Source organism: Haliotis cracherodii, unplaced genomic scaffold (genome assembly GCF_022045235.1).
Source record: "Haliotis cracherodii isolate W230 unplaced genomic scaffold, xgHalCrac1.p SCAF_3, whole genome shotgun sequence".
Lineage (NCBI taxonomy): Eukaryota > Metazoa > Mollusca > Gastropoda > Lepetellida > Haliotidae > Haliotis > Haliotis cracherodii.
The window spans coordinates 1,782,501-1,798,724 of record NW_027266286.1 but is presented as its reverse complement, the minus strand read 5'-3'; the positions used below and the strand labels follow the sequence as shown (position 1 = coordinate 1,798,724).

Here is a 16,224-nt window from a genome sequence, read left to right as displayed (position 1 = left end):
TGACAAAGTCTCACTTGTCCGATGAAGCTCCTCATGCCGAAGTAACTCGATCCGTGAAACTTGGCGGGTCCCAGTGACCCAGATCCCTTTTGATTGGCATGCCAAGTGTCATTTGCATAAGGCCATCTATATTGTTTGTATGTGTTTCTCCCCTCAAGCCTCAACTAATCAGAGAGCGGGCGGACGAAATAAAATATATGACTTATCAAAAAATGCCTTTTCATAATTGTGTAAGTAATGTTATGACATTTTAAAAAAACACTTGATACTAGAATCAAGTCTATGAATTAATTTATGATGTAGATCGATTCGCTTTGCTTCGGAAACGAATTTTTAATAAACAACGGAACAAAGATAAAGTTGACCTGGTTTTATGACGGTGCAGTTGTAGATGTAGAAATATTTCTTTTATTAGATCGGTGGGCAATTTTCCACTGCCGCAGCAAAATTGAGACACGAAGACATTATATTATTTCACGTCGGAATGGAGATAAAAATATTCATATACGGACAGCCTCACAGACTTCGAAACGATGTTCAGATAAATATTTGTTCACATTAGTTCTGTCATGTGCGTGAAAATGGGTTTCATCATTACTTTCATCAAGCTTACATTCAGGTCGCTTGCTACTTTGGCAGTCGTGTTTTGTCTCGAAGCTCAAAGCAACAATGTTTCTCTCAGATACATTTTTCTCTCCATCCATTACGAGCATCTGTCATAATGTCAGTGCCTCAACAAATCTTCCTTGGCAGTTGAATTCAACAATGTAATACACACGACCTCATTCATGGCGTCATCGCAAAGATTTCTTCCACCATGTGATCAGGGTTACGACCTTGGGATAAATTAATAAATTATTTTGCATTTTTAGAAAATATTATTTTTTTCGTGAATATTATAATTAAAAAATATCCCGTAGATGGTACTTTTTCATTGCACTGGGTATTTCTTTTATTACTTTCTAAAACTTTTTATTTTCGCATTTCTGACCACGCGATCTCCTAGCAACCATGCCCCATGAGCGCATCGAGTTGCTGCTTACAACTGTGAAGATCTTTGCAATTTCGCTTGTCTTCAATATGAGCAACAGAAGATTTTCATGTGAAGCCTACTTTGACGAAGAATTGTTCGAGATAATCAGGGAGCCTTATGTCATTTCGATTATGACATTGGTGACTTTATCGTGGAGAAAGTTCCAGTTCAAGATGACATCATTCCGATTCACAACTCGAATCGACAAGATGGCGCCTCTCTTCCCGCCCTTGTAAGGGCAACAGAAACTTTGATAAATTCAGTGACGATTCTTGGGATTAGTGAATCAGTGTCACAGCTAGATTTCATTGTGGAACCAGATGAAGCCGAATATGTATGTTCGCACTTCTTTTATCAACCATGCGTGACACGGCACAGGCAATCGCAGTTAAGGAATGGTGCGGCCAGCATGTTGCAGAAATTCGTCGATTCGAGCACATTGCTTCTGGACGAAGTGTTTGGAGAGATCGTAGATACTTGGACTTGAAGAAACGGAATTAAACGTTGCAGCAGATCAGAGACCATATAATATTATATGGTCTCTGAGCAGATGAAGGATTGGTGTGGACAAAACGGGAAAGGGATCCCAGATTGTATTTTAAAACTTGTGCGCTAAGTGTATCCAAATACCCCGAACAAAAATACATGGGACAAGTGTGGATCTAATGATCAAACTCAGTTTTGTGTGTGAAAATTCTGTGAAAGTAAAGGAAGTTCATAATTAAAGTTGTCTTGGAATATGTGTATTGGAGTTTTCGTTTATCGTAAGTACAATATTATCTGGATACGCCTTCTATAGGTCAAATCATCAAATATATTTCGTTACTTATTTACCAGTTGCTTATGTGCATTGTTATTTTGATACACGTGACATATTCATCTATTGTAGTCAAGTTGAAGAATATTGGCGTAACTTCTGGTGCTTCAAGTTAGGCCCCTTCCTAAACACTAGTTGAAATATCTGTAATAATTTACGTTTTATGAATATAAACTGATTATTGTGTGGCACAAATCTAACTGTTGAATGCAAATGACCAAAACTAAACAAGTATCTGTAATTTTCGGATAGAACTGAAAGAATCGCGTCGTCAATTTCGTATTTAAGTATCGTTACTGTTACATTAACCGAAACTGATGTTCTGCCGTAAAAATATACAACACAATACACTTTGACCACAAATGCATTAAATGTGTCACATGTACACATGACCATGTGCTTTGCTATTTATAGCGCTAACGTAATTAAGCTCCGCCCACTGTGATTGATGCAGACGCCAAACACGATCGATTCGATTTTTTATGATAAAACTACAGAAGATGTATTGACTTATATCTAGATATGGAGCCATTTATTGTATCCATGGTTTGTCATTCAAGTTGATACGAAGTTTGACGGTCAAAGGTGATCTGGTTCCCTAATGGTTTTCAAAAAACCTCTCCCGACACTCGGTTGTGTTTACATTGTCAGTCATTGTTCGAAACTGAAACACCGCACCAGTTGCTTATGTGCATTGTTATTTTGATACACGTGACATATTCATCTATTGTAGTCAAGTTGAGGAATATTGGCGTAACTTCTGGTGCTTCAAGTTAGGCCCCTTCCTAAACACTAGTTGAAATATCTGTAATAATTTACGTTTTATGAATATAAACTGATTATTGTGTGGCACAAATCTAACTGTTGAATGCAAATGACCAAAACTAAACAAGTATCTGTAATTTTCGGATAGAACTGAAAGAATCGCGTCGTCAATTTCGTATTTAAGTATCGTTACTGTTACATTAACCGAAACTGATGTTCTGCCGTAAAAATATACAACACAATACACTTTGACCACAAATGCATTAAATGTGTCACATGTACACATGACCATGTGCTTTGCTATTTATAGCGCTAACGTAATTAAGCTCCGCCCACTGTGATTGATGCAGACGCCAAACACGATCGATTCGATTTTTTATGATAAAACTACAGAAGATGTATTGACTTATATCTAGATATGGAGCCATTTATTGTATCCATGGTTTGTCATTCAAGTTGATACGAAGTTTGACGGTCAAAGGTGATCTGGTTCCCTAATGGTTTTCAAAAAACCTCTCCCGACACTCGGTTGTGTTTACATTGTCAGTCATTGTTCGAAACTGAAACACCGCCACCTTGCGGGCTATTTATTTCAGCCAAAGAGCCATGTCATAGAAAGTTGGATACAAAGGAAAGTAAAATGGATCATCTACCTATTTGGAAGGAGGTGTGCGTGCGTGCGTGCGTGCGTGCTGTAGGTGTAAGGATACCATAATTAAAACAAAGTGTACTTGTACTAACGTGATTTTAAATTTTAAAAATGAAATGCACTGCCTTGAATTATGAATACCGTAAAAAGAGCCCTTCAGTGTATAATGAACGAATATCTCGCAACCATTATGATATGAATATCATGTCTAGGCAGGCTGACATTGATGGGATTGTTTCCCCATTGTTTTAAAAATTGTTTAATTGGCTTGTACATTGAAGCAATAATATCCCAAGGTAGCGTAATGCTCTAGGAAAAGAGTTTGTTTATATACATCACTGCACCTTGTTAAATGTTTCGTCCGTCTTGTTTCACGTAGGTGGAAATCATCAATCTTCCAGCCAACCTCAATTAACGATGACATGGATTCATGAGTCAAACAATTGGGTCAATGCCAATATGCTGCTGATAGAGCTTGTTTATCAAAAGTCCTGCAAATGCGTTATGAGGGCAAAGGGTAAAAACCGATGTGTAAATCTACGCAATATCGCCAATGTAGCGCAAATGACCGTTTAGTGCACCTATATTTTTTTAAGTGAGGTTTTGTCTTACTCAGTTGCTAGGTTGGTGGCATAGTTTCAGATCTTGGAGATGTACATGTGTTCTTTGGTTGGGCTTCAGCGAAAAGGCATAGGTTTCCAGGAGTAATGTTTTTCACGTTCATGTGGCCACCGCAACCCACCAATAGCTTGAATGATTAGTGCGGTGTTAAACAACAAACAGAGATGATTAAATGTCCAACCACTTGTTCTCGGGGTCGTACAGCATACACTTGTAAAGCTGAGACTCAGCTGTCTTGTAGTGATAGTCCCTTGCTGACATCGGCCGAACAGTCGCGGGCGTCAGCTTCAAATATTTTACCTGTGTTCCTTTCATTGTGTCTCTCTCTCCAGCAACATTTAACGACTCATTGAATATATAGTACAAGACGAAGACAACGTTTGATAGCTGATGCCATTGGGTATTGTCTCTACTGCGTGGTCAAGTATTCAGACATTCAGACATTGTAAACATAATCACCTATGTAACCACACTGGAAGAACACAATATTACTGTAAAATCAACTTTGGTTGACAGTTGGCAGTTTGGATTTGACACAAAGAAGGTGAGATGTCACTATGGTTAACATTGTTATTGAATTACTTAATTACAAATTACTAACCTTTCCCCACTTTTCTAAATCGATTTTGAAGAAAGTATGTGTCATCATGTCATGGATGCAGATTGAAGGGTGAGTTGCGCTTGCATTTCTCCGATGTCACTCTTATTGGTCTGTACACAAGTTCACACATTTTATACTGTTTGTAAATATACAACGTCAGCCCAGAGAATAATCAGTCTCGAGGGTCTGCCGATATAGTGATGAATATTGCATCCATTGGCCACTGAGAATCAGTGACGACAGCGAAAAGAACCACAACCCCACATAAACTCATGGCATGATACCAAGATCATATCCATTTGTTTTATTGAGGGTGAAGGTTTCCACACACACCCCATCGTGTCAGCTTGATGTGAGAGGAAAGCACGAAGTGATGCAGGGCTGAGACATTTACAACTTTGGTGAAACCCGTCAGCAGGCTATGGTGCTGACAAGCATAGAAGCATAATCGGGGTGAATATGGGAAACAATTCTTCGCAGCGACTTGGACCACCCGTGTCCCTAACACTAAAGTACTGACACCATCTCACCTTCCCTCAACTAGTTGTCCGGCTACCACGTGTGTTTGTTGTCCTAAGTCGATCTGTGACCCATATGAAATTTTTAGAAAATATACTACTTTCGTTGAAGTATATTGGAATATATTGTTTCAATAATAATGATATACTAAACCGCAAAAGAAACGTCACCACGGATAGATATATGAGAAACCTTATTTGTCCAAACACTGTAAACATACTTTGAGACATATTAAAAGATGAAACTTGGCAAAACTGATCATCAAGGTTGACAAATTGTCAAATGTCCTTAAAGTGAAGTATTTCTCTGGGAAAATGGCATCACAAGTCAGTGTCTCGTGTGTCCGCCACATGATGACTGCCGTGCCACGTCGATACAAGGATGGATGAGGCGGTTGATGAAGGCCATAGGCACTTGAGCCCTCACCCTGAGAAACGCCTGACGCAGTTCAGCTGCAGTTGTCGGCCTTGGTCGGACGTCATTCAGCCGTCTTTGAATCTCGTCCCACAGGTGCGCAATGGGATTTAAATTGGGACTGAGGGCAGGCCATTTCATGACTCTGATGCCATTCTGCTGCAGGAAGTCTCTTGTTGCTCACACAGTGTGGAAACGAGCGTTATCATGCTGAAACTCGTGGTTGCGGCGACGTGCCAAATCAGGTATGGCGTGTGGTCTCAAGACTTGATCAATGTACCGACCTGCTGTGACACCATTGCCTCTCCCTGGACCGTTTTTTTCTGGAAGACCACAGGGTCGACCCTCTGTGCAAGAACAATTCCACCCCACACCATGATGCTCTCTCTCTCTCTCTCTCTCTCTCTCTCTCTCTCTCTCTCCCTCTCCCTCTCTCTCTCTCTCTCTCTCTCTCTCTCTCTCTGTGCCATCTGCTCTCGTTGAGAAGAGGACTCTGCTATGTTGCCCACTGAAGACGGTCCCGGCGATGACGTGGTGTCAGAATTGGTCCTAGATGTGGCCTGTGACAGTGGGGGTGTCTGCTCGTCAATCGTCGACGCAAGATGTCCGCACTAATGTGTCACTGGTGTGTCCCCATGGTTTGTCGAGCAGTTTCCGCAGCGGTAACAAAGCGATCTTAAAGATGCATAATCTGACGATCCTGACGTCGGGTGGTGACCCTTGGTCTTCCACTACGTGGTCGGTCATCTGTAGTGTTGGTGATCTGGTACCGTTGCTGGAGCCTGTATATGGTCCTTACGTGGACTTTAAATACATTGGCTACTTGCCGGGCGGTTTGTCCAGCTTGCAATCGTCCATGTGCTTGGTGTCGCTGATTTCTTGTCAATCTTGGCATGTGGTAGCACGTGCATCGGGTTACCATGGCTGTTGCCGTGATGCGTTTGGGCGATCGATTTTATTGTCATCTGCTTTTGTTATCATCAAATTTCATTTTTCCAGAGAAGGCAATGTTAAATTTTAGAAACATTGACAAAAAGTACCCTGATATTTAAAAGACAACTTTTCATGCAATGTTACTTGTGGTGACGTTTCTTTTGCGGTTCAGTATACTTATAATCTCAATGTCAGTGTTGATTTTCTTGATAAACTTTGGTTTATGTTTAATTGGTAATAGGGCTCAACATAATATTATATGTTCCGTTGTTTAGATATTTTGAATTCTGGTTATTTGAATTTCATCTGCAGTGAAAACTGAAACTTGTAATGATCATTGCTTGAGAGCCAAATACTTCTTTATTCTTGCAGAATGCGAGAGTTTGATGGCACGTGACCATACAAATGTTCACAAATTGGAAAATTTAAACATAAAAGTTTAGGTAAACCGACTCACGTTAATCTCTCTGATGTATGCAATTGTTGTTACTGTTAATCCTCCACATACCATATATATTCTGTACCATGCTCATTATTCAGCCTTGCTTGACAACGGTATAAGGATCTTTACCGAAACGTCACCTTCATAGTAAAGAAAGAAGTCGCGTCTACTTTATGAAACGTAAACGCCAGAGAATCCTCGATTACTTGCCAAAAAAATATTTCTTTGGTCGTAATAGGCACAATAGTGGAAAAAATGAATGGATCGCAGAAAATAGTGATGACATCAGGTGTTCATAGATAAGTAACACGTGCAGCCAGTAACAACTTCTCGGGCAGATTTTATGGAGCAAGCTGGTTCCAATTGGAAGATAAATGACTCTGAATCGAACTACACATGTGTTTGTGCACCATCATTCAGTAGTCCAAATTGTGAAGCAGATGTTGGTGTGTTTGTAACTGTCATTTTGATGATAGCTGATCCTTTGATCACACGTGAACCCAAACAAGTCCATTTCCCCTCATATCATTTTGGCCCGTGAAGATCCGGGTGGAATAGGTCTTCAGCAGCCCATGCTTGCCGTAAAAGGCGACAAACGGGATCGGGTGGTCAGGCTCGCTGACTTGGTTGATGCATGTCATCGTGTCCCAATTGCGTGGATCGATGCTCATGATGATTATCACTGGATTGTCTGGTCCAGACTCGATTATTTACAGACGGCCGTCATGTAACTGGAATATTGCTGAATGCGGCGTTAAACAACAAATAAACAAACAAAACAAAACTTAGTCCCTCAAAAAATAGCATTATTAACCCGGGATATATTGAGAGAAGGCATCCTCCCGCAAAATATAAGCGGCAAAACTTTTACCAGTTTTTCAAACTGGCCCCCATTACCCCACTGACCTCCCTATTGTTATACCAATATAAGAGGTATAAACCAAGTTCCGCGACCCTACAACAAAGGATATCTGACAACAGCTACTCAAGATGCGTGTCAATTCCTTACCAAATAACGTGAGGCCTTTATCTAAACTCATTACATTTCTCTACTTAAGGTTCCTACACACACTGGCACCAGCAATACATACAACAATTACGATTTCACTGAGGGGAACTATATCTGTACTTTCAATTCTGGTAAGTGGCTACTTATTAAAATACATGCGTGCAACTAGATCTTACACAAACAATACATGACAATCCTCTGTATCAAAAACCATACATGAAACTGATACATCAAAGACTTAGACCATTTCCGGAACCTTGTGTCAGTAAAATGTTGATTCTGGCTGACTGTGCAAATTACTTCCCTGCCCTGCTATTCAATCTGAACCCCATTACCCAAGCTCTGACCTCCCTATTTTTATACCTCCCCAGATATCAGCCGTACCCAGTCACGCTTCCCTGATTCTAACCTGTTCCCATATGGTATTACCTGACAGTATCTAACACCAACCCAAGCCTTATATACTCATTAACCGTACCATAATGCCTCTATTTAATGTGCTAACATCCAACTAACAAAACATAATTATCTGTGACCCTGACACTATCTGATAGTGATTCATAAACACATGCTCATGGTTGACTTGCCTTTGCATGTGTTTGTGACAGGTGCCACCGGTGGGGCAGGATACGGTCACCTTTTCGCGAACACCTGGTATCATTACTATTTAATAGTGATTCATAAACACATGCTCATGTTATAATCGGAATTGTACAACCGACTCTACTTTATGCAGAGATTTCTATTGGATATAGAAAGGATTTTGTCTCTATATATTATGATTATCGAAATATTTCTGGCCGCTATATTTTTATACATCACTCTCACACAGTGACGATACCATTAGTGTCAAGAAGGGGACAAACACGGACTATTGTGTGAAAGTGTTTATTGTGAGAGTGTGACACCCAAGACGAACACAGATCCGTGCACTGAATGGATACGTTTGTCCTATATTAGTAACCCGTGTTAAACTGTCCACACACACCTAATCACACTGGAGGAGACACGTCAGTTCTACATGAGTAACCCGTGTCACACTGTCCACACACACCTAATCACACTGTAGGAGACACGTCAATCCTACATGGGTAACCCGTGTTAAACTGTCCACACACACCTAATCACACTGGGGGAGACACGTCAGTCCTACATGGGTAACCCGTGTTAAACAAACCTAATCACACTGGAGGAGACACGTCAGTCCTACATGAGTAACCCGTGTCACACTGTCCACACACACCTAATCACACTGGAGGAGACACGTCAATCCTACATGGGTAACCCGTGTCACACTGTCCACACACACCTAATCACACTGGAGGAGACACGTCAGTCCTACATGGGTAACCCGTGTCACGCTGTCCACACACACCTAATCACACTAGAGGAGACACGTTTACCTCTGACTGCAGCAGATTCAATGCATGCCCGTGAAGGTGTCGTCCTCCGCTACATTCACGACCTGAACGTGCCCAATGCGGACCTGCCATACCTGAGATATCGATTTCCACTACAATGCAACATTTACACACCAAAACACTCGTTAACTAACATAAAACCTATAGTATTCAATCAATTTTGCATGGCAAATTATATACACTGTTGCTATACGTGCTTAATATTCCAAAAAAGGTTATAAGTTATGGTGTCTTTAGTTGCCGTATACGGTGTCATATTGAGTTAGCAGAATACTTTTGGGCAAGTCGTCAGTTTATAAATAACGAATTTATTATGCTGAAAAGTTTACACTCTCTGGTATCCATATCGCACGTGTCATGTCAAAATGAAAACTTGACACTTACAACCGTACGTTGACATTAAGGGTCAAAGGGAGACCACTCTTCAAAACTTAGAGGCCCAACCTTGTTAACTATAATCTTTATCAATAAAGTCACGAACGTGATCTAAAAACAGATTGTCCTTGCACATCACAATTCATGATAGTAATACACAAAACAGTGTCAAATAACGAATTTCGGTACCAGAATTTCCATGTAAAATATGTGAGGTGGGTGTTGTAAAATCCAAGATGGCTGTTACTGACGGTATACGGTCTCATATTTGGTCAGTATCAACCATCTTGGACACCTCTTGATGTCCTCGTCAGCTTTAGTGGCCGTTCAAGTCCTAGTCTGGAAACTGATGTTGCCTAGTCTGATAGCTCGACATGGATACTGGCAATCTGAATGTAGTGGACGATGTAGCAGGGGAGGATGCAGTCTTGGTCGTAGATGACGATCTCCAGACCATGTGGGTCTACATGGGAGTCATATCCAGGTTCTTTTCCAGCTCCAAGCTTCTGAGCCGAACACTTGAATACCTGAATCGACACAACGTGCAACAGAATCAAATACTGACCCGACATCTATATGACACCTCGCATACATTCACGACATTTCACTGAGTGTTAGAAGGGTAGGAAGGAAGAGGATGCAGGAACTCCCTTTGTTTTTGACGTGAATTCTCAATGTGTAGGTTGGTTGGTTGGTTGGTTTGTTGTTTAACGTCGCAATATTCCAGCTATATGACGGCGGTCTGTAAATAATCGAGTCTGGACCAGACAATCCAGTGATTAATATCATGAGCATCGATCCACGCAATTGGGACCGATGACATGTATCAACCAAGTCAGCGAGCCTGACCACCCGATCCCGTTAGTCGCCTTTTACGGCAAGCATGGGTTGCTGAAGACCTATTCTACCCCGGAATCTTCACGGGTCCTCTATGTGTAGGAGGAAATAGGGGTGGATCTCTCTGTGTCTTGGGGGAGTAGGAGGGGACTCTGTGTCTGGGAATATGAAGGCATCTCCCTGTGAACCTACCCTGCCCTGGAGGACTTTACACAGCAGCAGCATCTGCTCACCCTCCACGTACTGGGAGGAGTAGGAGGGGAACTCGCTGAAGTAGATTCCGTTCCCGTACCAGCCTACATCAGTGTTTTCCTCAAATTCAGGGTGATCTGTAATATATTGCATTTTGACAATTCATTAACAGAAACAGAAGGACGACAAACATTTATTTGACATCCATAGAAGACGCTAACCTCCACAATAAGACCTGATATCAACCGATGATTACTGAGATAAAATAGCCCAGTCAATCGAATGATCCGTCAGTCAGTATCAGGGGGATCTGTAATATAATGGACTTTGCACAAGTATGAACAAAAATTAATGGAGACGTTTGTGATCGACCTGAACTGCCCGTTCATTCCTTACTAGGCCTCCCCAACGCACAAAAGCCGCAGTTGTCGAGAACATCACTACCATTAACATTTAACTATACCATAACAGACCCATTCACTTGCTGCCAGTCCTTATAAAGGAATAGTATTACTGAGCTTCTAAAGAATATCCCAACGAAGTCCATACCTGGTTGACGGAATCCCTCTTCGCAGATGCTTCTGATGTTGGTATCCTTGGTGCCATGGAACGCCAGCACTGGGATCTCGTACCCTGCCTGGGTCTCTCCCATCCTCTCCTGGGCCTTCCTGCATACATACAAGCCAGCGAGTGAATATTGTTTTACGCCGCCATTAGCAATATTCCAGCAATATCACGGCGGGTAACACCAGAAATGTGTTTCACCCATTGTACCCATGTGGGGAATCAAATTGGCATGAGGAGCGAAAGGTGTGTTGATATGTGAGTGAGGGGAGTAGAGTGAGTGAGTGAGTTGGGTTTAACACCGCTTTTATCAGTATTCCAGTTATATCACGGCGTGTCAGCTTAATGTGGGAGGAAAGCCCGAAGTGATGCAGGTCTCAGACGTTTACCACTTCGGTGAAACCCACGAGCACGGATATGGTGCTGACAAACCAAAAAATGCGTGATGGTGATGAGGTGAGGTGAAATTGGATGTAACGTCGCGTTCAAGATTATTCAAAACGGTATATGTGCACGTGTGATTGTACTGGTCAGGACGTTCTTTAATGCTAGCCAACTGAGTAACATGCCGAAGCTTAACATGAGTTCTCCTCTCAGACACAGTATCCTGACTCCGAGACGACCAGTCCGTGTTTTATCCCGTTAATGTGTAGCGCTCCTTTTGGTTTGAAGGGGACGGGGAACGAACCACTAACCTGGTGGCGATCCAGATGGGTGAATGACGGTGAGTGGGTGAGTGAGTGAGGGTGAGTAGATGAGTGAGTGAGGGTGAGTAGATGAGTGAGTGCGGGTGAGTAGATGAGTGAGTGAGGGTGAGTAGATGGGTGAGTTAATGGGTGAGTTGAGTAGATAAGTATAGACAGAGACAGAAATGGTTAATACAGTGGACCTGGACCGTACAGCTCCAAATGACACAGGTAGTAGCGGGATCAGGACCAAATAGATTTCACTGTAGATAGTCAGTATGTAAACAGAAAGTAAATGAAGAGTAAATGTAGACAGACAGACAGACATTGTAGATGTACCTGAAGTTTGTACACAGTGCCGGGTTTATCACGTATTCAACAGCTGTCACCTCATATCTGTGAAATGTGAAAAAGTTCCATTTAAAACGTATGCTAATATACACTGTCATTTATCCAAAGGTTTGTGCCAATGATGACACATCTAGGGTATGTATATAACATGTATGAATTCGGATAAAGTGGACAATGATATATCATTTTTTCTTCAAATTTTAGGCTGGCATCTACTGACTTGTTTTCCGGGTCGTGCAGCATGCGCTTGTAGAACTGGGCCTCAACCGTCCTGTAGTGATAGTCTTCAGGGGTCATGGCCTTGACATTGTCGGGGGTGAGCTTCCGGTACATCACTTGTGTTCCCAGCAGAGCTTCCCTCTCTCCGGCGACGTAAAACGACTCGTGGAACAAATCCTATAAAGACGTTTAAAACAACGGCTTGTATTGAAATTAAAGTAAACATTCCAAAAAAGGCAAAGCTTCAATCATCTGTTACTTTAACTCAGTGATGTTTCAATGATAGTCCACAAATTGTTATAAAAAATGTTTATTCATTTTCGTCTCGGGGTTCGAGGCCAGCATACGTCCCCAGCACCCCACGATTGTCTCACTATGAGGTTTCGGTGACAAAAAAGATCCCCAAAATGCTTAGCTCCCTTTCGGAATTTGGTTGGAAAAAAAGGCCTCTATATATCCTTAATGACAGTCTAAGGGGAGGAACCGGTGGTTTCAAAGTGACCTGTCTGACTGTTTGTCCACGTGTCTGTCGACGTCGTTCTGGCCCAGTCTCGACCGGTAGTAAAATAGGCTGCGGCTTAAAACAACCTTCATTTCCTCCCTCACTTACTTCAAGAATTTCTATCCCAGTGATCAACTGCCCCTGTGTCCTCACCTTCTCCTGCACGAGCTGCCCTGACACCACGTGGGTGTGGGGGCCAAGCTCCACCTGGGAGCCATCTGAAATAAACAGTTGGACAGCGATAACTAAATGGTATCCGTCAAAATATTTTTTTGTCCTTTACTTTGATCTCGACACAAGTCACATATGTTTTTATTGTGTTTTATGACTTAAATCACATACAACATATTACATAGGGGATATATAATCTCATAATCTTCTTCGTCATGTTATTCTACATGACACATAAAATTATAAACTTATATTTGATCAGATGCATCAACACTGCCTGAGTGTAGGGTGGTGACTCAGGCTTGTGAATGGTCAGGGCTGGCCCAGTTCGCCGTATCAGAAACCAATGAGTGTGTTTCTACACACATGTCAGATCCATACCCCTGGGTTTCACCAGAATGTTAAACATCCATAACCTGCATCGTAGGCTTTCCTTCTTTATCGAGCAGACATGCCGTAATATACCTGCTGTGAGTTGAAAGCAGCATGACATCAAGCTCACTCACTCACTCATTCATGTTTGTAGGCAGCTCTTAAATCTCACCTGCTATGACAACAGACGAGACAGCTTTCATTATTTCCATCCCGTGTGACACCTGTGATTCCAATACCTTGAAAAAAAATGTTCATCATTAGCTGTTATGTCTAAAGGTCTCATTGTAAGAGGCATTTCTAATAATGTTTTGTCAGTATTAATGGTTAATCAGTATGATACTTGAGGAAGATACAACAATGTCAAAGACAAAGTCACATTCAGGAGGGACAATGATGCAAGAAGTTTTCATCTTTGATTGTGGTATCTTTAAGATGGACAAACACATAGACATATTCACCTATTAATAACGGTATCGTTAGGATGAACAGCGATGAAAGGCTTACTCACGTTTGTAAAAGTGGCATCTTTAGGACCAAAAACGCTGAAGCTAAACTCACCTTTCTGATAGTGACATCTTTAGGACCGAAAACGATGAAGCTAAACTCACCTTCCTGATAGTGGTATCTTTAGGACCGAAAACGATAAAGCTAAACTCAACTTCCTGATAGTGGCATCTTTAGGACCGAAAACGATGAAGCTAAACTCACCTTCCTCATAGTGCCATCTTTAGGACTAAGAACGATGAAGCTAATCTCACCTGTCTGATAGTGGCATCTTGAGGACCGACAACGATGAAACTAAACTCATCTTCCTCATAGTGGCATCTTAAGGACCGAAAACGATGAAGTTAAACTCACCTTCCTCATAGTGACATCTTTAGGACTAAGAACGATGAAGCTAATCTCACCTTTCTGATAGTGACATCTTTAGGACCGACAACGATGAAGCTAATCTCACCTTTCTGATAGTGACATCTTTAGGACTGACGACAATGAAGCTAAACTCACCTTCCTCATAGTGCCATCTTTAGGACCGACAACGATGAAGCTAAACCCACCTTTCTGATTGTGGTATCATTAGATGGACAACGATGAAACTAAACTCACCTTTCTGATAGTGGCATCTTTAGGACCGAAAACGATGAAGCTGAACTCACCTTTCTGACAGTGGCATCTTTAGGACAGACAACGATGAAACTAAACTCACCTTTCTCAGAGGGACATCTTTAGGACCGAGAACAATGAAGCTAAACTCACCTTTCTGACAGTGATATCTTTGGGACCGACAACAATGAAGCTAAACTCACCTTTCTGACAGTGGCATCTTTAGGACCGATAACAATGAAGCTAAACTCACCTTTCTGATAGTGGCAACTTTTGGACCGACAACAATTAAGTTGAACTCACCTTTCTCATAGTGGCATCTTTGGGATAGACAACGATGAAGGACTAACTCACCTTTCTGATAGTGGCATCTTTGGGATGGACAACGATGAAGGATTAACTCACCTTTCTGAGAGTGACATCTTCAAGACCGACAACGATGAAACTAAACTCATTTTTCTGATTGTGACATCTTTACGATCAACAGAGATGAAGGACTAATTCACCTTTCTGAGAGTGGCATCTTTCGAACCGACAACGACGAAACTAAACCCACCTTTCTGATTGTGGTATCATTAGGATGGACAACGATAAAGGACTAGGTCATGTTTCTGAGAGTGGCGTCTGTAGGGCCGACAACGATGACACTAAACACACCTTTCTGAGAGTGGCATCTTTAGGACCGACAACGATGAAGCTAAACCCACCTTTCTGATTGTGGCATCTTTGGGATGGACAACGATGAAGACCGTCTGGAGCGTGGAGTCCGGGTTGGCGTTCAAGAAGCTCACCAGGGCCGTCAGCATCAGCTTTGCGGACTTCTCTGCTGGATATTCAACGTAGCCAGTGCCAAGGACAGGGAAGCCGATTGACACAAAGTTCTGCCTGGATGCCTCTTCAAGGCAGTGGAGGAGGACAGACTGTAACGACTGGGGGTGAAAGTTGTGAAACATTCATCATGTGTCCTTCCTTTCGTGTGAAAATGTGGCCGATTTTATATCAAGAGTGAGTGAGTGAGTATGGTTTTACGCCGCTTTTAGCAATATTCCAGCAATATCACGGCGGGGGACACCAGAAATGGGCTTCACACATTGTACCCATGTCGGGAATCGAACCCGGGTCTTCGGCGTGACGAGCGAACGCTTTAACCACAAGCTACCCGACCGCCCCCTTATATCAAGAGATTGTATGAGTGAGTAACATAAGGTGACGATTGTTACCGACGGAGCAGGATACGCTCACCTTTCCAGAACACCTGGTGTCAACACTGTTCGTTATTAATCAATAAACGCAAATTCGGAATGGTTTAGTGGACATCGCATTGGACATTATTTTATGAAAGGGTTATGACACTTTAATTAACGTTGACTTCGATAATATTTCAGTTGCATGTTTATCACGTTGTTGTAACCTATAAAACATAACTCTTCACAGCGATAATAGGTACCTTAGACCACAAGTGCGGAGTCCGTATCCACTCTTGAAGAAAAGGAATGGATTTGTATTGAAATTGAATATATAAAAACAACATCACACACTGAAAATACTAACTTTTTCGGAATCATTCAGCCCATTGTTCCACACCGGCAGCACGACATGGAATATTTTCTTACACTGTAGCTTT

At 41.9% G+C, this 16,224-nt stretch overlaps 1 protein-coding gene across 2 annotated transcripts in view; it reads right to left on the bottom strand.

Moving 5' to 3' along the window:
• Positions 1 to 8,736: 8,736 nt before the first annotated feature.
• Positions 8,737 to 16,224, bottom strand: part of LOC139474861 (protein mono-ADP-ribosyltransferase PARP14-like) — a 17,562-nt gene continuing 10,074 nt past the window's right edge. For both annotated transcript variants that reach the window (XM_071258041.1, XM_071258042.1), the window contains exons 7-15: positions 16,152 to 16,224; positions 15,308 to 15,529; positions 13,666 to 13,732; positions 13,104 to 13,168; positions 12,450 to 12,625; positions 12,218 to 12,274; positions 11,178 to 11,296; positions 10,629 to 10,765; positions 8,737 to 10,126 (exon numbers count right to left, since the gene is read on the bottom strand). The exon at positions 16,152 to 16,224 is cut by the window's right edge and continues 161 nt beyond it. In XM_071258041.1, the coding sequence (XP_071114142.1) occupies positions 9,956 to 10,126; positions 10,629 to 10,765; positions 11,178 to 11,296; positions 12,218 to 12,274; positions 12,450 to 12,625; positions 13,104 to 13,168; positions 13,666 to 13,732; positions 15,308 to 15,529; positions 16,152 to 16,224 (1,087 nt within the window). In that variant the 3' untranslated portion in view covers positions 8,737 to 9,955. The remainder of the gene's footprint in view (positions 10,127 to 10,628; positions 10,766 to 11,177; positions 11,297 to 12,217; positions 12,275 to 12,449; positions 12,626 to 13,103; positions 13,169 to 13,665; positions 13,733 to 15,307; positions 15,530 to 16,151) is intronic.